Source organism: Seriola dumerili, unplaced genomic scaffold, assembly GCF_002260705.1.
Source record: "Seriola dumerili isolate Sdu_G_001 unplaced genomic scaffold, Sdu_1.0 BDQW01001168.1, whole genome shotgun sequence".
NCBI classification, from domain to species: Eukaryota; Metazoa; Chordata; class Actinopteri; order Carangiformes; family Carangidae; genus Seriola; species Seriola dumerili.
In genome coordinates, this window is record NW_019175423.1 from 450409 (window position 1) to 473335 (window position 22927).

The window sequence follows — 22927 nt, forward strand, 5'->3', positions numbered from 1 at the left end:
GTTTAGGTTGGAGGACTTGTTTAAAAGAAGGAACTGTTGAACATTAAAATTTAAAAAATGTCATTTTCAGATCCACACTACTTTAACTTTTTAAAATACAGATTAATATAATTTTCTCTCCAGCTTCTGTCAAGTGATTTCTCATCACAAAAGGAACTATAAACTGTTTGAAAACTTTTTTTTTCTTAACAACTTCTGAATGTGTGGGGACATTCAATCTGAGTGACATGATCTATAAAGGAATTTGGAAAAACTAGAAGTACGACCTTGTGATTGTTTCCTCCACCAACCAGCCAAGTTGTATGACATTTAGTCACACTCACTCTTACTGAGTGACGGTGTTGAATAATGGCCAGAGGTGATTTTGCTGAACATTATAATGTCACAGTGAAGTTGAACTTTGACCTTTTGGATATAAAATGTCATCACTTCATTTTATCCTCCTCCTTCATGAGTTATGGCTGAAAACATGTTTTGTGAGGTCACAATGACTATGACCATTGACCTCCAAATTCTAATCGGTTCACCGTTGAGTCCAAGTGACTGTTTGCACCAAATTTGAAGAAATTCACTTGTTATTGAGTTTGTTCATGAGAATGGGACGAACTAACAGACAACCTGAAAATATAAAGCCTGCGCAGATGCATAAAAATAATTAAAAACAAAACACATCTGGCATTTAGCATAAAGTACGTTAAAGTATACTTCAATACATCTCTGTGTGTTACTGGGAAGTGAAACCTGAGTCTGCTGTGACACTTGATGCATGACCAGTGTTTGGTTTAATACAAAGTTCATGTAGCAAAACCAGGTGAAGCTTGAAGATACGAGGTTTCTGAAGAGCACTGACAACAGGAGGGAGTATAAAGTCAATGAACCATCTGAGTACACCACTACAGAAACAAACAAAGCATTAAAACACACAGGTATCAGCTTGGTCTGAAGTTAAAGACACGTCATTTCAAGTAAGACATCAGAACACTCGTTGCACATCGACACGACACAATAATCACACAGCACACACAACACACCATCACAATCACAAACTACATCACACACACAGCGCACTATCACACTAACATGTACACTAACAAACTTCAAAGCATGCACCCAAGCGGTGAGGACACTGTGCAAAATACCAACATTACTTGAAGGATATTAAGTGCCAAAGAGAAAAAGACTAACTTTATAAATAAACAATAAAATAAAAAGAATTATAAAAATGGTTAAAATGATGAATTAATAATAACCACAGTTATTACCCATCCTCAACACTGACCTCAGACAGCCAAACACTGATGTTTGTTCAACAGAATATATAAAAGAAAATAGGAAAACAAACTTTAAGTAACAAAGATTGCATACAGCAATGTGGACACTGGACCTTCAACGTGTATGTGTTTGCAGGATGTGTTAGAATGGATTAACTCCCACTCATTAAATCTTACTGAGTTAACTGGCTTTTACAGAAATGTCTAAAGTGAAAAGTTCCATGTGAGAAGTCGTCACATCACCAGACAGAGTCCAGAGCTGTTCTGTCCAATGAACAGACTTCAGACTGGTCCAGCCGTTTGACCAGTGATCGGACAGCTGTGGACAGTCAGGGGTTTTGGTGCTCAGCCTACGAGATCAGAGCTGAGTGATACATTTCCATGGATGGAGACATGGTCATTACTCTTTACCATATTAGGATCTTTAAAGCAATTCCATCTGCATCCACTCAAAGTCATTAGCCCAGGTTGCAATATACGAACCACGTGCAGGTAGAATTTCCATTCTTGAAAGATCATGTTTAATGTTCAGGTATGAAGCGTTTGCAGAAGCCAAGACCCAATACGCATCCCCTTCACACTGTGTCTTCAAATCTGTGCCACATTGAGTTGAAAACATTCATTCTGTCCCTTAGATGTGAACAACTTATTCCCAGGTCAAAGGACCCCACGCTTTGCTCTTTCATTTCCAACATGGTGGCAAGCAGAGTGGTTCATGGTTCAGGTCCAGCCAGGGGATATTTGTGAAGGTCTGGACCACTGACTAAGGGTTACACACTAACCTGTGTTGCTTCCTCTGCACAGAAAGCAAAATACACACATTGTCTAATGCCTTTTTTACTTCCACCACCATCTTGTCTTTTGGCCCTTATAAGACCATGAAGGAAGAGTTCTCGCTTTCTTTAAAGCCTGTTGCAATTCTGAGGAAGAGGGGGAGGAAGGTGTGAAAGTCCGTTGATGCTCACTCTCCTCACCATCTGCCCCTGTCCCGGTCCTCCAGCTCCTGCTCCACCTTGAAGGGTTTGGGTCAGGCTAACTTGGGCGGTGCTGAAGGAGGTTATTCGGCCACTTCCAGCGATCTGGAGGTTGACTGTGGTGGCATAACTGGTCTTCTGGTTCCCAGGCTTGGTAGGAGAGGAATGGACAAAAGGTAGGGGTGATGAGTTTGAGGGCAAGGGGGAGTGGACAGAGGGTACAGGAGATGTTCTGGTGGTGATTTGGGCCTGAGGGTGTGGTTTGACTTCGGATGGGTAGTTGTTTGGAGGGGAGGTGGTGCCTGAGGAGGACAGGGCCAGACATGAGGGGAGGTTTTGTTCACGGAAGGGGTGGGCAACATAGGCACAGATGAGCTGGCTACGACAGCTACCCTCTTCTAGCTCTGGGTCTCCCCATTCTGTCTGACTGTCTGATGGAGCCGGAGAGGAGAGGAAGGACTGAGAGAGGGAGCAGAGAGAAGGAGAGGTGGCGATGATAGTGGAAGTACCAATTGTATCGAGACAGTCAGCCCCGTTATATTTGTTTGAAAGCTCTCGAACATCTGGCCATGGCACGCTGGTGAAATGCTGGCCACCAAGGGTGCCCTTCCTTGGGGTAAGCCTGCTAGCTGAGAGTGAGGACTGAAGCCTGGGTCGGGGGCTGAGGCAGGACTGCGAGGTGTTGTATGAGGACCATCCGCTCAGTGGGCTGGTTGGATAGGACTCCTGCTGGTTGAAAGACCCTCGACCACTTCCACTGAAACAAAGGGACCTATGGCTACTCTCTGCCCAGGAGCAGCGGAGTCTGCTCGGGTTGCTCCAGGCTGGACTAGGGGGTCTGTCTGCCAAGTTGGAGGAGAAAGACCTGTGGAGTGTTTGGACCGCAGGAGGACAGGGTCGAGACGGGGAAGAGGCTCTACAGCTATGCAGTGGGACTGAAGTAGAAGAGGAAGTGGGAAAAGTTGCTGAGCCTGAGGTGGAAAAAAAGGGAGACAAAGGAGAAGAGGAAGATAATCTGGGGTTTCTTGGTTGAGGTGTTGCAACATTATTTGTCCAAACATTCACTGACACGCCAATGGGAGGAGGGGAGAGGATACGAGGGCTCAGGCACGACGATGACTGTACTAATGCCGAACTTGCTGAAGAGGCCCTGGGAAGCTCCAAAGTGAGGCCTAGTGGATTATGGGAACTTGCATCTCCTGCCCGTGTGCTCAGGGGGTGGGGAGGTTTGTTTGCCATGGGGGTGGAGAACTTATGTTGAGGAGGTGGAGAGCAGAGTCGAGCAAACGAAGCAGGGGTCGGGGAGGGAGTTGGGGACTGAACTCGTGAGTTGGGTTCGGATGCAGAAAAAGGCCGAGCTACACGGTTGTGTGACCCCAACCACAGAGGATCATGGGTTTGTTGCATTACTGTAGCATTAGTGCTACCATTAGCTAGCGGTGTCTTCTGAGGACTTCCTGACCAACCCCCATTATTGACAGCACCGTTAATGCTACAGCTGCTGATATTACTTCCACTGCTGACCGCTGTTGGTAAACCAGCTAAGTTAAAGTTGTTGTTGTTGTTGTTGTTGTTGTTTGCATTCTGCGATGAGTGAAGGAATGAAGGATGAGAGGAGGAGTGAGAGTGGGAAGGTTGATGATGGGCCAGACTCATAGATGGGGAAGGTGAGCAGTGTGAAAGAGAGGGAGGGGGTAACTGGAGGAGGGATGGAGAAGGGCAAGAGGATAGGAGAGATGATGGTGGACACCTTGGATGCTGGTGCCCATCTTTAATGTACCCCATCTGGACATAAGCAGGTGTACTGGGACTTTGCTGACTGGGAGGGAGTTTTGGAGAAGGGGAACACCGTCGTAGATGAGATGAGGGGAAGGAGGGAGTGGAGGAGGGGCTTTGATTTACTGGGTTTATGGGTGGGGCTTGTTGCTGGGCAGTGCTTTTTTTTGCCATACTCTGACTGATGGACTGGCTGATACAGGAGGCAGCTAAAGATCTGGTAAATGCAGAGGAAGAAGTTATGGGGGATGAGCAGAGGGAAGAGGATGGTGTAGGGGAGGAGGGAACACCTGCTCTTACTGATAAAGACCTCCCTGAAGCAGAGGAAGGTGTTGGAGACGAGGCAGGTGGGGCTGTCATGCCAGCAGAGGGAGTAGGGGATGAAGAGGGAACAGCCCTGGAGCCAGTGTTTGGGGAGGTGAAGCCTTCACTGGATCCAGGGGTCAGAGAAGATGCTGGAACGACAGTGAACAGTGATGAGCAAGGAGGCACTCGGACAGAGGAGGGGGACAGCGGCAGGGGAGAGGAGGCGGGAGGAGCTCTAACAGGAGAACGGGAGCGGTGTCTTAAGCTGGGACTGAAGGCTGAGGGGGCCGAGGTGGGTTCTGTGTCCTGGCTATGGGTGGCAATGGCTGGGTTGGGTGGCTCCCCCAGGCTGGTTGTCTCCATGGAGAGACAGGAGGGTGGGTGGCGGCCTGAAAGGAGGCTAAAGATGGGCAGGTTGTTAGGGGATCCTGAGTCCTGCTGGTCTGGTTCCCTGGAGTTAATAGAGAGGCACAGATCAAAATGAGCCACACTCAGCACAGTCAGTGGTTTAGTTTTACTGAAATGACAGGGATTGAAAAATCATAAGCGATGCATCCAACAAAACCTGGCTGTTTGGATAGGCCTCTTTTCATTGCTTTCCCTATTGATGTGTTGCTTGCTATAGTATTTTCTGCGACATGACTTCTTTATAACGCATGCTCCCTTTTTACACCTAGTGCTTTATGGGAACTTGCTCCTCCTATTCCGGTTGGTTAGGTTTAACCACGATGGGAGAGGATGAATTATGTTGACGAGGTGGAAAGTGGAGCTGAGTAAATCAGGGAAGCTTGAACTCATTGTTTTAACAAGACTAGGTCAGAACCTCATATACTGTATATCTGGACTGCCTCTGGTCAAATCCTGATTTTACAACTGTGACTTCCTCTGACAAAATCACCAGACACATCAATTAAAGACTGAACTGGGACTTCAGCTGTATTTACTGTAACATGATCACTCAGAGAGAAAGGTCGACGAGACAGGCTTTTATTAGAGGCAGGTCTTATTGTCTAACTCCCTCTGTTTGATATGTTGGTATGAGGTGGTCATAGTGGTATTTTAGTAGAAGCCTTGTTTTCAGTCACTCTCGTCTGTCGTGTTAAACTTAGTATATTAATTGTTTATTTCTCATTTCCGGTTGCTGGTGTTTCTGTTGTTTACATGCTATTCAGATCTGCTTGTTTCTTAAGCAGTTAGTGTTAGATATGTTAGACATGATACATAAGATTTGTTTTCTACCAGCCACTAACTTTCAAAAACTCTGAGTATTGAAGTGCAACTGATACACAGCCCAGTGATGTGGCTGAAGGCAGATTTTTACTGCTGTAACAAGCCAAATTGACATTCCTTACTATGTTATTTGGTGTGGTTACAGTACAGATGTGCCCTTAGGCCCATACTTGAAAGAATGCTTGGCCTGACTTAACCTTGTAGTTTCCTTTATCACAAATCTGTTAGTCTGCTCATAGGTTTCTACTTTCAACACTTTATCAAAAGACAACCAAAGGACATGAAAGGAGCAAAACAAGGGGCTAAACTTCATTTAGAGTGATTATAGTGATTATTTAAAAGTCTTACTGTGTATGAGATGCTAAAATTGAAAACCATGTCTGGGCTGAATTGAACTCAGGTCAGGACATGGTCAAGTTGAGGTCATGGACCGGTTGGTATAAGGTTTTAGAGACTATAAAGGAGAGTCTGAAGAACACTCTATTGAAGGTCTACTTTTTGTACCTTGTAGTAAAAAGCTATGAAGGAGCTTTTGTGGGTATAGACATACCTGCATTCATATGGAGTGGTGTAATTGAGATTCAAGGTGTTAGACAGGGCCTGTTTACCCGTAGTAGTGGGTATTTCTGGTAGCCTCTGGCTAATGAATGTTGGTAGACAGTCTCCTGACTGTGCTGATTGAGACTGTGGTTGCGTGGGATTTGGTGATGGACCTGGACTTAGTGCTGCCCTTTCTCTTGCTTTGTGATCCTCTGAGGTGAGATTCACCTGAAAGGGGTCAAAGGTCAAGTGCAAAGGCTGGCTCGGGGATGGTGGAATAACCAGGTCTCTTGAGGATCTGTGGAAAGGTGGCTCCTCTGAAAAGATCACTGCTGAACCCTGTACAATCATCCTGGTTTGTGATGGAGAATTTAAGTCACACTTTGTCTCATTTAATTTTGTCTGATCACTTCGGAGTTCATCTTTCTTTGCTAAAGTCAGCACCGGCTCTCCATCCAGGTTTTTTGTACAAACCAAGTGTTCAGGCTCTGCATGAGCACCCGGCACGTCTTTAGTTAAGTAATCAATGTTGTCCGTATCTGGTACATGTTTATTTTGTATATACTGTGCAGCTGGTATATCCTGCTTGTATTTGTGTGCTGGCTGGGTAATGATGTTTGCAGATGTTGAGTCTTCTCTGACTGAGGAGACAGGGTGTGCAGCACTCTGCTGTGACCTGCAGACAACCAGGAGGAGAATCAAACAATGTCTTTGGAAAGTTAATCAAGACTGAAACAAGCAATGACTAACATAACTGGAAAACAACACAACATGATAATACACGAATTGCTTCAATTATAACCTGTTGTTGGCTCTACAAATAGTCCTCTATAAACCTGACAAATCCTGTCTAAACCTGTTTACATTTCCCCACAAAACAGTGACGTCGCTGTTGCCAGTTTTACCTCTTCCAATGTGTGTCTTAGTCAAGATTTGGAAAATACTGTTTTATTCCAAATATATGAAGTTTTAAGAAGAGGTGTTTTGGCAGTGTATGTGCTCAGTAATAGGTTTATCATCCTATTACACTTTGCAGTTGAGGTTGCCACCAGTTTGTCCCACCTCAGCTTGACTCGAAACATGGTGACAGTCTCTCCTTCCTTAAGTTGCAGTATTAGTGTTGAATAATGACCAAAGGTTTTTTTGCAGAACATAAGTGAAGTTGACCTTTGACCTTTTGGATATAAAATATCATGACTTAATCTTATCCTTATAGATATTTGAGTTCAATTGTGTCATAATTACTGTATGAATTAGTGAGTTATTGCCTAAAACATGTTTCGTTAGGTCACAATGACTTTTGACCTTTTTCCACCAAAATCTAATTTGTTCATCTTTGAGTCCATGTTGAATGTTGGTGCCAAAATTTGAAGAAGTTCCCCCAAGGTGTTACTGAGATATCACATTCAGGAGAATGGGACAAACACACGGACAACCTCAAAACATAAAGTCCTAGCTCTCTCTCACTGCAACTATCCAATTAAATGCAAAAATACCTCCAAAACATATTTAAAAAAAACAAAAAAAACAAAAACATAAAGCATCCTGCCTGGCAACAGCTCTTGTGCAATTTTTCCAATTTAACAAACTCTTCTTATGGAATTGATCATATCAACATCATATTTGGTCGGTTTCATCTTAAGAACTTGCAAAGCTTTTGAGTTTTCATTGAATGGCCTGCCTGTGGCAGCGCGGTGACACACATTGTCCAAACTGTCCCAAACTTTATATAGTTTAATAAGAGTCCTGGCCTGAAGACATCCTCTGGCCAATATTTAGTGATAATCATAGCGCCCCTAATTGGCAAATATCATGTTTTACAATTTGATGTACTTCTCCTAGCTGGTTGACCACACCCATCTCAAACCTGGTCAGAAAAGACCTTGATGATGCTTTACAGTGAAAACTGTGAGTTGTGGCTGAAGGTGTGGCTGTTAAATTTCAATGTTTTGCCATGTAACAGGAAGTTGTTATAATTCAAATATACATTGTCCATCTACTCCAAACTTCACATTTTTGATGAGAGTCCCGCAGTGAAGACATGTGCATGTTTATATGAAATCATAGTCATAGCACCACCTACCAAAAAAAGGAATTAACCCTTGAGTGACAATCATCATTTGATTTACATGAAATTTTCATGGTCTGGTTTACACTTGATATGCAGGAATATAATGCATGTTGGCTGCATCAAGTTGCGTCCTCCCAGCACCACCGAGGTGTGTGACAGGGCAAGGGCCCACTCAACGTTGCTTGCAGCTTTAATTTGGTATTGAATTGGTTGGGAATTTGCTGAAATTCTTGTCATGTGCTGCAGGAATTAAATGCAGATATGCCGCATATGAAACGGGCTAACACCACTGGACAGAAACCTGTCAACTATCCATCACACACACATCCTTATGACCCTTTAAACAGAATTTTAAGCGGAAGAGGTGTAATTGGCTATACAGACCCTAACCTGTTGTTTTATAAATGTAGTAATAAATAATAATAATAATAAATAATCCTAAATATCCTGTTATTTTTTTTTTTAAACCAGGATCTAGTCATCATTAGAAGCAGCAGCTTCAGACATCTGTATTCACTATAAAGCCTGACCTTTATATCTTCAGTAGGCAGTAGGTAGTGAAGGAGGAAATCAAGTGCATGCCCAGTCCTGCTGTTATTATTTGCATATTTTACAGTTACTCAAATGATCCTGGCACCTTTACCTTCATAATTATCACCTTAACTCCCACCCCTTTGAGCTCATCATGTCATTTTCCTGTGTTTGTAAGTATTATTCACTCACCCCCCTTTTTTCTCTGTCTCCTCAGTATCTGTATAAACCTCTCTATTTTGATGCAGGGCTTCATCTTTCCCTGCGAAACAGGTGGAGCTGAGCTTGGTGACTCCACAATCCAAGGTCATGTTTGGAGTCGAGGGTGTGTTTGTGGCAGAGCAGCATGAACTGTAGCTCTGATCTTCAGGTTGTGCACTGAGGTGACTCCTGGCAGATGCAGAAGCCATGCACCTGTCAGAGGAGGTGCGCCCCGGGTCATAGCTGTTATCCTGTGCCTGATTGGAAGATTGATCTCTTTGTGAGGTAACTGGATTTTCCCTAGGACTCTGGGAGCTGGTCTGGGATTTGTCACCTGATCTACAGCCTACAACAGAGTCTCTTTCTTTAGTCAAGGCAGAGATGAAGTCCCTGGGCCTGGAGAGGGTGAAGTCATTCATTTGGTGGTGACAGGCTGAGGTCAGCTGCTCTTTGACAAACACATGACCAAAGAGCAGAGGTTCACAGGGGGGCATCACCAACCTCTGGAAATCTAGAAGAGAACAACAGAAAACCCCTCAGTAATGGATTACAATGACCATTGGCCATACAGCCATGTGGCTCTACAGGTATGAATGTTGGTCAGTCTGACAGTCTGAATTTTAGAAAGGCCAACCTACCAACTGTCAGGCTCTCTGCTCTGTTTATCATCCCCTCCTCCTGGATCCTCTGGTCCTCCCAGCTCATGGTCTGAGTCTGGTATTGCCTTTGGTAATGAGTCTGTGCCTGACTCGAGATTTGGCTCTTAGTTTGGATCTGCAATTGCTGCCTAGTTTGTGTTTGGGTTTGGCTCTGAACCTTGGTCTTGATGTGAGTTTGTGTTCCAGTTTCGGATTCCGTGTGGGTATCTGATTTATTGATTCCCATCTGGTATTGTGTTTGTTGCCAGTTCTTAGAAGGGGTCTGTTGTTGAGTCTGGGATGGAACCTGTGTCAGGGTTAGAGTTGAGTGTCCAGACAGTCTACCTGAGCCCCATGATTGGTTCCGTACAGTGCTGGCCCGTTTCTGATGCAGCGGGATCTTCATGGTACTGGCTTTGGCACTATACATCCGGGCCAGTGTTTGGACCTTGCTCAGAATACGCTCTGAGTTTTCTATCAACACAGGGTCCACCACAGGGCTGGACTCAAACAACCCAACACTGGTTATGTCCGACCCCATGCCCTCAAACAACGCCCGGTTAGCGGTGACAATCCTGGAGTGGCGGGACCATCGACCCACTTTTATTTGACTGGTAAGATCCTCAAGGCTTGTCTTGGCCAGGTCTCTGTGTTTGGTTACAGTCCAAGTGGACTGGCTTGTGGTCTCAGTCTTTTGACATTGTTCTGTCGGTGTCAGAGGTGTAGAGGGTTCTTTCTGGCTTCTCTTTGGCTCTGCTGGGTCCCATTGGTTAGGTTCATTGCTTTTCATAACACCTTTCATAACATAAGTTTTGGTTGTTTCATCTCTGCACTTGTACTGTTTGGTGTTAGATGATCCCACCGCTTGCAGTAAGTGACCACCTTGCTCCCCAGTAGGCACAACATTTGAGTTTCCATCCTGCCTGTCATCCAGTCCTTCCTCTAGTAGTCCTGTGCACACCTTTCCGTTGTTGTCCTGTATCTCAGTTCGTTCTCCAACAGGCCTGTTTTGGTTCAACTGCAGATTCAGACCCACTTGGTTTGGCGTCTCCTTGTCCTGGATAACAGTAAGCATTGGTGTCTTGATTGGGCCTTCTGCATCAAAATCCAGGGAGCTAATTGGTTTATCTGCCTGTCTATCATTCTCTGCATATGCTGAGAGTGGAGTTGGGGAAGAGATGGGACCAGTGGGGGAGCAGGGCTCTGCCTCTCGATCATTCTCTCTGTCGATTGCTTCAGTTGTTTCATACTTGGACTGTGTGCTCTCTGTTTCACCCTGGTGTCCACCCACATCAAAGCGTGACACAGACTCCTTCACCAAGCCAGATGGGATTTGTGAGAAACTGTTCCTCCTCCTTGATGCCACTCCTTCTCCCTGTTCATTTTCCTCCTCCACATCATCCTCATCGGCTTCGGCTGCTGCCTCGTAGTAACTCCTGATCTTTTCAATGATCTTCTTGTCACGTTTGGTGAGGTGGGAGCCTCTTGTAGGTGGCTGGCATCTCTGGATGGGGTGATGAGGGAGATCTGGATTTGGGGAGGAAGTGGTGGCCTCATTGTTCGCCTCTTCCCTACTGCTCTCTCTTTCTTCCCCAGCTGAGATGGAGGGATGAAGATCTGATGTTGCAGCCAAAATGATGCACTGTCCCTCTCCTTCCTCCCTTGTTTTTTTGTCTTCTTTCTCTTTATCTACCCCTTCTCCTTGTGTCTCTCCATCTAGTTCCACTCCCTTTTCCACTTGACTTGTTGCATCTGGAATTTCTTTGACTTCATTTGTTGCTTCATTTTCCTTGTCAGAGCTACTGGTCTGACTATGTAGGGTGCCGTCATCCTCCATCGCTGATCTTTCCTGCTCCTGTTGCTTTGCAGGTCTTTGTTCTGGGCTGGAGGAGCAGACAACTGGGGGCAGTGGGCAGGTGAAGTTGCTCTGGTTAGTTGGAGACTGACTCCTTTTGGACTGATCTACCTTCTCCTGGAAGAAAAGTAAGACAATGGTGTTTTAAAATGAGTCTGAAGATATCTAGACAATTACTGGCTAATTCATGGTCCCCAGATGATGAAACCGAAACCTAACCCTTTCCATAAGGGCATTTACTCTCCTCATTGTAACAAAGTAGTTTTTTGTGTACTTGTACTTTTAAGCATATTTTTGGCGTGTACTTTAAGGTGCCTAATGGTTCTAGCTAACATTAAATGCTAAAATACTGACGGTGGATCCTTGCCTACCAATGTAGCGCTTTGTGAAGTTTATGTTATACATCTCCGCCTCTATGAACTCCCACCAAGGTGTCCTGGTGTTACTACTCTTTTGTCACATTTAGAGAAGGTAGGCTAAAGAACAGAAACACCTCTCTGTATAATGTAACACAGCTCAACAGCTCCGCACACTACATCCTCCACAATGATCACACAGTCTCGACAGCAATTAATAACATTAAAATTGCAGGACTGTTGAGTGGGCTGCATTAGTTTTAGCTTGGTGTTCCTAATAAACTGCCAACTGAGTATATATTGTAATTATCAGTTGAATGCACAGGCTGCAAAGTGCCTGAAGTCCTCTCCCCCCTTTTAAAATGAGCCACAAGCAGGGCTTAAGACTGGTCTGACTGATACACTCATCTTGTTCAGCAGATTACAGTTAAATACAGAAGAGTATGGTACAATATCCTGTAGTAGATTAATCTGAATAAAACTGATTAAGAGTGTAGACAAATCAGGTCATAAGTTGTGTCCTATCATAGGTGTTATGTGTATAGATTACAGGTAAATTGTCTCTAACCGTTGCATCAGTATGAATAGAGGTGAGTCCCTCTCTGGCTCTGCTCTGGTTGATGAACTCCAGGATCTCCTCAGTGATGGACAGAGTGGGAGGATGACTAAGGGGGGTTAACTCTTCTTCTTCCTCTTCCTGGTCATTAGAACAGATAAAGACAAGGACAGAAAAAGAACAGTGAAGATTGAAATCTATTGGTAATACAGGAGCAGGGTCGTTTATAATCTTTCAGGTCAAGTCCAAGTCAAGAAAATTAAGTTCAGGTCGACTCATTTTAAGAATTTCACATTTTTTTACAATACATTATACATGTATACATGTCTGACTTAAGTCCAAACCTCTATGGGTTAAATTCTGTAAGCAGTCTTATTTGATGCTGAGGGACAAATCAAGTCTCAAGCTGTTCTCACATCACGTCACAGTGAAATACCTCTTCCTCATGATTAGGTTGGAGCTGTGGTGTCAGGCCCAGTTCAGCCCGTTCAGCATCCACCTCAATGACAGAGGATGCAAGCGTGCTGCTGCTGCCAGCTGAGCCTAGACTGTCGGCCTGGCACAACTCGCCCTCACTGCCCGCCTGCTGCAAGACACAAGACAGCACCATATACCACCACAGTCACTTTGAACTCATGCTGTATCACCAAATATTAACACAACTCTATACATCAAAACCATTAACATATGTTATATGTTATTAACAGTCCCTCAGCATATGATGGTTTATTGATTTAATGATTTGTTTTTCAATCAGAAACACACAGAAAACACAGTTTACCCAGAGTTATATAAAATATAAAATATTTGTTTGAAATTTTGTCATAATTTCTGTGTGAAGTCTTGACTCTCATTATGGCTAAAAAGTGTTTTGTGAGGTCACACTGACCTTAACCTTTGACCTTTGACCACCAAAATCTAATTAGTTTGTCCTTGAGTACAGGTGAATGTTTGTACCAAATGTGAAGAAATTCCCTCAAGGCGTTACTGAGCTATTACAATCACATGGCCAAAATCATGCTTTCTGAAGTCAACACAACTTTGACTTTTGACCTTTGACCACTAAAATCCACTCAGCTCTGGCTATGGCTGGCACAGAGGCATAATCATAATTAAATATGCTGGGAAATACAGTCAGCTGTTGACACCGGTGAGGACTTATCTAGTATCCTGCTTAGTCCTGCTGTATCATCAGGGGAGCTTGAACGTGCTCACCTTCACTACACTCACCTTCAAAGCTGCAGGATTCCCCCGGGTGGTGGGAAAGTCAGGAGGGAGAAGAGAGGAAGAGTGTGACAGATAGGAGACAGATGTTATCATTAGACAAGCACTTAACTTCTTAGCAACCACACCACAACAGCAATAAGCCTGTGTAAAATATTCTGTGATGTCTGATTTCAACCGTTCAGCAGGCCTGGTTGCTCTGTTGAATTTGTATTGTGCAGTACATCTTTATCATTAGTATGAATCCTCAAGTTGACTCAGACAGATTCTCACCATTGGGATGAAACACTGTTTCAATGTCTTTAGCTGGAGCTGAAAAAGAAACAGAGACTTTGTTTGATCTGTTGGCTCATGGTTAAAACTCTGACCTGACAGGTTTTGTTGTTATTATTACTCAATACCAAGTTTCTGTGAGTCATCATTCTGTGAGTTTTTTTTGCTCACTTATCAGGAAAAATGTTCATAATCTCATCAACTTTTCACAGCTGAACACCGACTGAAAACATCGGTCCTCACGGGAGGACGGAGACTTCTGTCCTCAACTGTTGATTTAGATTAGCTGTTTCTGTCTACCTGACAGTCTTCTGGTTTCTCTGTCTCTGTCTACGTGACTGTCTCCTGGTTTTTCTGTCTCTGTCTACCTGATTGTCTCCTGTTGTGTCTGTCTCTGTCTCCCTGACTGTCCCCAGGTGTTTCTGCCTACCTGACTGTCTCCTGGTGCGTCTGTATGGCAGGTTTCCCTCCAGCAGTAGCGGCAGACTCTTCCTGGACTTCTCAGGTGTGTACATCAGCAGCTCTGGAGGCTCTGGAGGGACAAACAGTAGAGAGACCCTCAGATATTGTTTTAATTGATTAAGCATCTTTCCAACTCTGTTAAAACTGTTATTTCTCATGGATGTACATTAAAATCACATCATCTTGTTAAACTGCAGCACAGAGAAAATGACCACTAACCCTGACCTGATTGACGTCTTCCTCTGTGATAGCTGTACATGTCATCCAGTCGTGGCGAGGCAGAGGACTTCTTTAGGTTGTCCTGGTCAAACTGGGGCGCTTAAACACAGGAAGTGATGTGACCCCATCATCACATGCTAAAATCAGCCACTCACAGTGGATTTATGTATGAATAAAATGGTAAGATGCTTATAAACAGGACTGTCAAAAGAAATGCGTGTTCTTGTGTGTGTGTTTCTTTAAATTTGTGTGTTCCTATCTTTCTGCTTGAATGTGCATTTGTGTATGTGTGTGTGTGCATGTGTGTGGTTGTGTGCTCACATTGACAGAAGTTGTCTCCCAGGACCTGTCTCGCCTGGAAGATAAGATAAGAGGCAGAAGATAAATGTCTCCTCAGTCATTCTTTATGAGGTGTTTGTATAAATAACAATGATAAGTTAAATGATGCAGTCTCTAAATGGACTTTCTGACAGTCAGGGTCTGTTTTATGGTCTGTTTGGAATTTTATTTCATGTGGGTCAGACTTTGATGTCCTGAATACTGAAACATTTTTTTTTTATCACTTAACTTTAAAAGACTGGTGACCTGTGCTAATGCATGCTAAGAAATTAAATGACTGTTCAGAGAGACCTGAGCACCTCTGAAAGCACCACCTGGGGCCAGTTTCACAAAGATATTTCAGACTGGTCTGTAGTGTGGGTCCAGTCTTAATTTCGTTCATAGATTAGTTTAATACATGTAAAAAAGTTTCACAAAAATAAAGACAGAGTCTGACTGATTGACTTTTAAGCCAAAAAAATTTAACACCTTACCCCCCAGGCTAAGGTCCTAAGACCAGTGTTACCATGGTAACAATCAATGACACCTGCGATGAGGAGTAGCACAAAAAAACAAGAGACAACATGTTCTAGTGGGGTAAACTGAGCTGAGCTGATGGATACAGTGAAGTATGACTATTTGTTATATAATTGTTATATAAACCACAGTCACAGTCTATCTTTGTGAAACCAGCTCGTGGTCAAGCTTGTCGGAGGGGAGGGGCGAGTTTGTCACTTGGTTTGTGTAGAGTAACAGTTGCATCAGCAGAAGGTGCTGTTGGTCAGTACTTTCTGTGATTTAAATTCCTCCAATGAACTGCTTTGTTTAGTTCTCATATTTTTGGTAAAAGAGATTCACACGGTACACGGAAGAAAAAGCCTCATTCAGAGAAACAGAGGAGTAAAGGTCAAACTCACAGTTTCAAGAATCAAATGTATTCTAAACCAAAAGTTTGTTCTGGTAATCATATCTTACTGTATTTGTTAAGTCAATGTACCTCTGCAGAATAATTTGGTGTTGGATCTGATGTCGATGTTGATGTCGTTCACTGCTCCAGACTCAAGTTCAGAACGTGAGTGGATAGATGTCCGCAGTCGCTACAACTTAGAGATACTACTGCCTCCAGAAAATATGTTTTGTGTGTGTTAGTGTGTGCGTGTGTTTTTTTTTTACTATATTAATGGTGTACACTACAATGGGGTCTGAAATCTGGGAGCCCATTGTACTTGTGCGGTGCATGGTGCTTTATCAAGACTATAATGCTGGACCCCAAAAGTTGAAATGGTTGTTTGAGGGTTAAGATCTGGGTTGTGTCTGAAACCACTCACTAATTCACTCCTCCCTACTCACTATCCAGACAGTCCTATGTAGAAGACTATACACTGATCTGTGAAATGTTAAAACACTACCTTACATGATGCATTCTGGGATACTAGTCCACTGTGTAGGGTAGAAGAATTCTTACTATACATTCAGTCAAAATGGTGAACTCAGTATATAGTGGACTATATTGGGATTAGTGAGTGATTTCGGACACAGCCTTGGCATTAGAGTTTGGGTTATGGTACAAAGATAGTTGTACAGACGTGTTGATTTGTGTGTTTGTCTTTTGTGTACATTTTGATTAGTTTGTGATATATTTCCTCAAAAAAGAAACAGAAAAGAAGGCAATGCTCAGGACTTCCCTCTCATGGATCCAGTTTCCAGGTTTTCGAAGTGCAGTGAAATTTGTGTAAATGACCAGCAGGTGGCAGCAAAGACCAAATTACTGATGCTGCTAGTACCAGCGACATTACATCTACTGTATGACTTCAGTTAATCCTGCTACTTTGACTAATTTAGCAGTTTTAGTTCCTGTTACAACTGGTTACTGCTGCATCTTCTTCTACTATTACCAGTACTACAGTAAAACTACTACTCCTGCTAAAAGTACAATAGTAATACTACTCTTCTGCAACTGACACTACAACTACTACTATAACTTCTGCTTTTAATGCCTTTGGTCCAGTACTGATACTCAGTGCTGACAGTAAAAATAACAGCAGAAGTTCTGGATGTAATATCGTAGTTATATGGAAGTAAAACACTGGTTCACCCCCCTCACCTTCTGTGGGAGTGAAGCAGGATGGTTTTCTACGATCAGTCTCTTGAGGTAGTGCACCCACAGTCTCTTCTCCTCCTGGTTCTTTGTCTGCATGAGGTCACATTGAGGCAGCATTAGTGACAGAAATACAGGAGTTAGTACAGTCAGTCGACACTGTAACCAATAACCTTTCTGTAATTATGACCTTGTGTCATTAGTTCATGTTTCTGTGCTGTTTATTCATTTTTTATCAGGGCTGCAACTACTGACTCATTGATTCAAACTTAACACTATAACATGTCAGAACATAGTGATAAATATTTTTCATAATCTCCACAGAGACTTATTGAAATGGATATTTTGTTCAAACAGGCCAAAAGCCAAATACAGTGTATAACATTTATAATGATATAAAAAAATCCTCACACTGAAGAAACCATTGAATGTTTGACACTGTTGCTTGAAAAATCACTTAAATGACTAAATGGTAATTAATAGCTGCAAATTAATCAGCTGTATTGTTTATCTTTTTTAACATCAGATAATCTCAGACTGACTCTGACATGACCTCAGGTCAGTGGGGATCAAAATGTTGAGGACTTGGTTCCTGAGGTACCATCATTCCAGCACTCACCTGGACGATGTGCTGCTGTTTGGGAATCGTCTGGTCTGACACTCTGAAACACAACGGATCCTTCAGCGTCTCCACCAGCAGCAGATTACAGCACTGCAGCAGAGAGAGGGAAACATAAAGACAAATACATGAGTGATATACCTGTTCAGCCATCTACTTCGCTGTGGTCTGCTGGAGAGGGGGCAGCACTGACAGGGATAGGCAGAGGCTCAACAAACTGATCCGGAATGATTCACATGTCCTGGGCTGCCCCCTAGACTCCATTGAGGAAGTAGGTGAGAGGAGGATGTTAGCTAAGCTGACATCCATCATGAACAACAACTCTCACCCCCTGCATGGAGAGGTTCCGCAGGTCCTTCATTCCAGCAGCTGTCAGACTCTACAACTCCTGCTCTTCCTGACCATGTGCAAACTTGCACTTTTTCATGTACCTATTGTGTGTATTGTGTATATTGTATTTATTGGTGTATATTGGGTGTATATTGGTGTATATTTGGTGTATTTTTGATGTATATTTCCATAGATGTTTATTCCATAGATGTTTATTTTCTGCTGTGGTAAGTGAATTTCCCAGTTGTGGGATTAATAAAGTTAATCTAATCTAATCTAAAGGAAGGTTTGACATGTTATCTAACATGAATCTGTTTTTTTGGAGACTCAATATTTTGGCAAAAAAATCTTTAAATTTGACTATTTTTATGGAAGTAAACCATCAGCAGCACCTACACCATCATGGCACAGTAAAACTAGGGGCTTAGTGGCTCTTCAAATCATGATAAGACTATTAGAACAACATTGATGAGCTTACGAATATATGCGTGCTATAGACAAACTGTTCGAGCCTCTTCTTGGCGATCAGCAGCATCTTATCGAACAGGAAGAACGCTCTCTCCTTCTTCACTCTGTGGACCTTGAAGGAGCCCTCCAGAACCAGCTCTCCGAACCCGCTGAGGTCTGGCCCACTCCAGTTCACCAGCAGGGACTCGATTTCCTGTGAGGAGGAGGTGAAAGGTCAAAAGGTCAGAGATTCATCAGGAGAGAAGCTTCTGGAACAAACTCTCCAGACCCACAAAACGTTGTGATCGAGGTTCTACAGAAGATCTCTGTAGGACTGAAAACCACCTTGAAATGGTCTAAAGAGCTGCACCCAGATCAGTCCAGTCAATCAGGGACAAACAGTTTCTGGTGCAATTCAGTAAAAGTTTTTGAACACAAATGCTTCTTTAAGCAAGACATCTTGTGGAGTTCTATACTTTGTGTATGAATCCATTTGATTAAAACATCATTCTGAGATAGCTGGTGTTCCCAACTCACCAACCACTCTCTGTGTAGAGGAGACGTGCCTGACACAAAACACTTGATGAGTAAAAGATGGAAATTACCATCACTGCCACAAAACAATAAAAACACAAATGTGTAATATTTCTCTAGTTTAAGTAGCAGTTACTTTTGTGATGCATGATGTGATGTTTTTCAAAGCATCTGTGTTTTGAGTTTGCAGCTGTTTCCTTTTGTGTGTTTCATAGAGTTTATCCTTTGTGCTCCATATTTGTAGTCCACGCATGCCATGGGAATACAGTACTTTTGATTGTGATCTTGTGTATACACTTTGAGGTAATTAGTGCCAATGCAGACAGTGTTTGCCTGAGGAAAGTCAATGACCAACAGCTCCTCTTATAAAGTGTCCACTCATGGCTCTACGTAGACCTGAAATGTAGAAGTGACATAACGATGCCCGAGACCAGCATGAGAAGAGTACTATTTTGTTGGTTGTTGGTTTTGCTGGTTCTTTATAATTCTGAAATTTTTAGAGGGCTCTCGTCATAGTGGCTGCATATGGAGTTGTTAAGCCAAATTCAAGTGATTAAACAGAACTCGCCACATTCAGCAGTTTTCTCAGACTTTCTTTCATGAACAAACAGGTGGAGGTCCAGACCTCTGTACCAGTCATGTACAGACAATCTACCTTACTTTTTCCATTTTTTGATTTAATCTGACTATTCAAAGATAATAAACAAAATGAATCTGATGTCATATTCTGCTCACCATATCATCATCATCATCATCATCATCATCATCATCATGGCTTACTGATTTAGTGAGAGGTTCCACATCAGTTTTCTGGCTTGATGTGTTCTATAGTTTGGTACTTGCTGGACAATTCTTCCACCAGCTGCCTCAGCATCTGTCTGCAGGTCTTCTCTATCTAGCACTATACTGGCATGGTACTCTATCGGCCATCACTGTGACATCACGTCTCCTTGACCACCGCGTATCCGTCATCGATCACTCTGGTTTAACAAGACGTGTTTGAGATACCAACTTCATGTCAAACCTTCTTTATATCTGTTACTATGATGTCACAGAGTTGACAGCTATAGTAATATTTGTTGGGTCCTCTAATGTCAAATGTCTAATGTTGTTTTTATATGGTGTTTTGGGAGCACTGATGATTCGCTGAGAAACATTTGAATGTTTGAATGTTTCTACCCCTCCATGTCCCAACTGCTTAGAGGTCAAAGGTCAACACCCGTGCACTTCCTGATCCGTGAACCTTCAGAGGTTGAAGTTTAAAGTTGTGAAAGTCAGGTCAGCTGCAGCAGGAGAAAAACTAATCACAGCCAACAGTCAGTCATGTTTGAACCTGTGAGTCAGTCAGTCAGTCAGTCAGTCAGGCAGTCAGGCACTCAGGCAGTCAGTAGGTTGTTTCTGTCTGAGGTCTGTGTGTAAGAAGGAAAACATTGGTGAAAATGTCCTTAAAATGTATTCAGAGGAATCTCCATCAGGAAGTTTCCTCAGCTTGAAATTCTTAAAAACGAGTTGCTGTTGTGAATTTCAGTTTTTCTTTTTAACAAACCTGTAATTATCTCTAAAATTAAGATCCATTGTTTAAAAACCACTTGCCTATAAAGGGCCAGGACTGAAACTATGCAAATAAATTTTTTATTGCAACTTTGAAAGTGTGTTGGATTTTTCTACTACTTCTGATCCATTCATCCCCTCCCACACACCTGCATCACTAAACAGATGTGCAAAATCTTTTGTTTTCCAAATTAAGATCCACCCAGATCCATCCAGCCAGTTAATGTAGATACCTGTAACCCAAGGCCTTATCCTTAAATGTGACAATGGTGCAGAAAATGAACAAAAGGTAAAACTAAAGCTGTAAAAGCAGTGATATCTATAGATTATGGAGAGAGAGACGCCCTCAATGGATTATGTCCACATGCATCTCCACCCTCACAGGTCAGCTCCTTTTCAGAGGCACGCTCCTCCATTTTTAGCTGACAAGTGTGGGTGGAGAACTGCTCTTATTTGAGTGAGATTTAATCAACCTTCTTTGCCCCAGTAAACTGTTGCAGCAGTGAGATAATTGAACATATAATGGAGCAAATCTTCAAACATCTAGAGATGTTTAGTGATCAGACACTCGTTTCCTTACTGAACAATGATAATGACGACAACACAGGAAATTATATTTCATTCCATTTCTTTTCACGTGTTGGGGGAGTGGAGGAATGCAGCAGTTGTAGAGTTGGACACCTAAAGGTCACCCAGCTGACCTCTGGCTGCCTGTCTGTCTCTGTACAGGCCCGAGGACGAGAAGCTGGCTGGAGGCTCTGTTCGCTGCTTCACACGCTCAGTCCAGTTGTCCAGTGAAACCTCACATCTTTCAAGAGTTTCAGGAAGTAAGAAAGCAGCTTTGTTTTTAGCTTGAACACTGTCCAATATCATCTGACCTGTGTCCACTCAGCACAAGCTGAGACCCTTGGGTTAAAAACATGTATACTGATCTTTGACTTTTAGCTGACAACTATAAAACTGAATATCCACTGCACCATTATACAATATCATCTACACACTGATTTTTTGCAGGGTTGCAGGGAGGGGTGGACAGTAATGAAGTACATTTACTTCGTATTGAGTACTGTACTTTAGTATATATTTCTTTCAGTATTAACTCTTTTAAAAACATATGACTTTTGACTACACTACATTTCTATGAAGTACTCTTACTTTGAAGCAGAGCTTTTAGTCAGTGAATGACTTTTCTTTTATTCTGAAAAATGTGATAGACCATACACTGTGTTCATCACAGGAGAAAAACCAATCACAGCCAACTCCTCCACTGTCATTCATGTTTGAACCTGTCAGTGTCCTAACTATGGCGTCGTCAGATAAAGATGAAGCAGAAGATTCTTCACCAGAGACCATGGTCTGATCTGAGGTCTGTGTATGAGGGTTTGGAAATAAAGAAAGATTCATTTAGTTTGAATGTTTGCTGTATATATGAAATATGTAAAAGACAATGGCTTCTTCAGGTTCTACAATCAGTCCGTCAGGCAGTCAGTAGGTTGTTTCAGAGTCATTAGGTTCTGTAAATGTGGAACAATACAACAATGTGTTGATTCAACATCAAACAACTCTCACTTGTATTGGAGTCATATTTGACCAGGAGGCTCTATACTCCGACTCCAAAGATGGAGCTGTGGCCTTTCTCCCCCTCTGGTTGCAGGTGACTGGAGCCTACACCAGCTCACAGAGAGATGAGGTACACCCTGAACAGGTCAACCAATCTTGGCTATCAGAAGGGAAATACTCCTCCTATCTCTACAAGACTGATATTGGTAAAATTGGGTGAAAAATTAGCCAAAGTAAATAATACACACTTTGTAACTTCACACAATCTTGTAGCCCTCAGACCGTGATCAAAAGAAAACATACAAATAGCATACAAACTGTGTGTGTGTTTACCTGCAGCCGTACAGCATGTTCCTGTTTTCTCTTCATGTCGTTAATGTACCAGGCGACAGCTGTCATGGTGATGATGGCGTCCTCAACAACTTCATATCCAGGGGCACTTTTATCAAAGTGCTTGGAAAGTTCCTGAGAGAAGACAGAACGGCTTCAGTGTAAAATTCAGACATGAGAGCAACATGGAAACTTTCCACAACATGAACTAGCAGGTGTTTGTCTGACAAAAGCTCAATAGAGAGACAAATCAAATTTATTTCAAACACATGGAAACACTTACAGTGTACAAAGTTTTTTTTTTTTTTTTTTGAAGTAATGGATAGAAAGAAGAATAAAACACAACAAAACAATCAGCACCTCACTGGCTGATGCAGCACTTCATCACAGAAATGATTGAAGCAGGACCAGCTGAGGATTATGGGAAAATCCCAGCACAGATCCAAACATATGTTTGACCAGTGAAGGCCACTGTAGACAGAGCAGCAACAACAGCAAATAATACAGGGCACACATCAGAGAACAAAGAGCAGGCTTCAAGAGACAGTGTGTGTGTGTGTGTGTGTGTGTGTGTGTGTGTGTGTGTGTGTGTGTGTGTGTGTGTGTGTGTGTGTGTGCGTGCGTGTGTGTGTGTGTGTGTGTGTGTGCACTTGTCTT

General features: G+C 42.8%; 2 protein-coding genes across 2 annotated transcripts in view; both read right to left on the reverse strand.

Annotated features, from left to right (window-relative positions):
• Positions 1 to 1174: 1174 nt before the first annotated feature.
• Positions 1175 to 10036, reverse strand: LOC111237999 (mucin-17-like). Its single transcript, XM_022767352.1, has 4 exons — positions 9539 to 10036; positions 8892 to 9411; positions 6108 to 6773; positions 1175 to 4778 (listed from the first exon to the last, which is right to left on the reverse strand). Exons 1-4 carry the CDS (start codon positions 9966 to 9968, stop codon positions 2174 to 2176), a joined length of 4221 nt encoding a protein of 1406 aa, XP_022623073.1. The 5' UTR covers positions 9969 to 10036; the 3' UTR covers positions 1175 to 2173.
• Positions 9992 to 22927, reverse strand: part of plekhg2 (pleckstrin homology and RhoGEF domain containing G2) — a 105178-nt gene continuing 92242 nt past the window's right edge. Inside the window, exons 7-19 of the mRNA XM_022767371.1 lie at positions 22274 to 22405; positions 18327 to 18509; positions 17519 to 17611; positions 16906 to 16992; positions 14805 to 14838; positions 14484 to 14582; positions 14233 to 14334; positions 13803 to 13841; positions 13536 to 13543; positions 12742 to 12891; positions 12318 to 12446; positions 10059 to 11510; positions 9992 to 10012 (exon numbers count right to left, since the gene is read on the reverse strand). Coding sequence (XP_022623092.1) covers positions 9992 to 10012; positions 10059 to 11510; positions 12318 to 12446; positions 12742 to 12891; positions 13536 to 13543; positions 13803 to 13841; positions 14233 to 14334; positions 14484 to 14582; positions 14805 to 14838; positions 16906 to 16992; positions 17519 to 17611; positions 18327 to 18509; positions 22274 to 22405 — 2529 coding nt within the window. The remainder of the gene's footprint in view (positions 10013 to 10058; positions 11511 to 12317; positions 12447 to 12741; positions 12892 to 13535; positions 13544 to 13802; positions 13842 to 14232; positions 14335 to 14483; positions 14583 to 14804; positions 14839 to 16905; positions 16993 to 17518; positions 17612 to 18326; positions 18510 to 22273; positions 22406 to 22927) is intronic.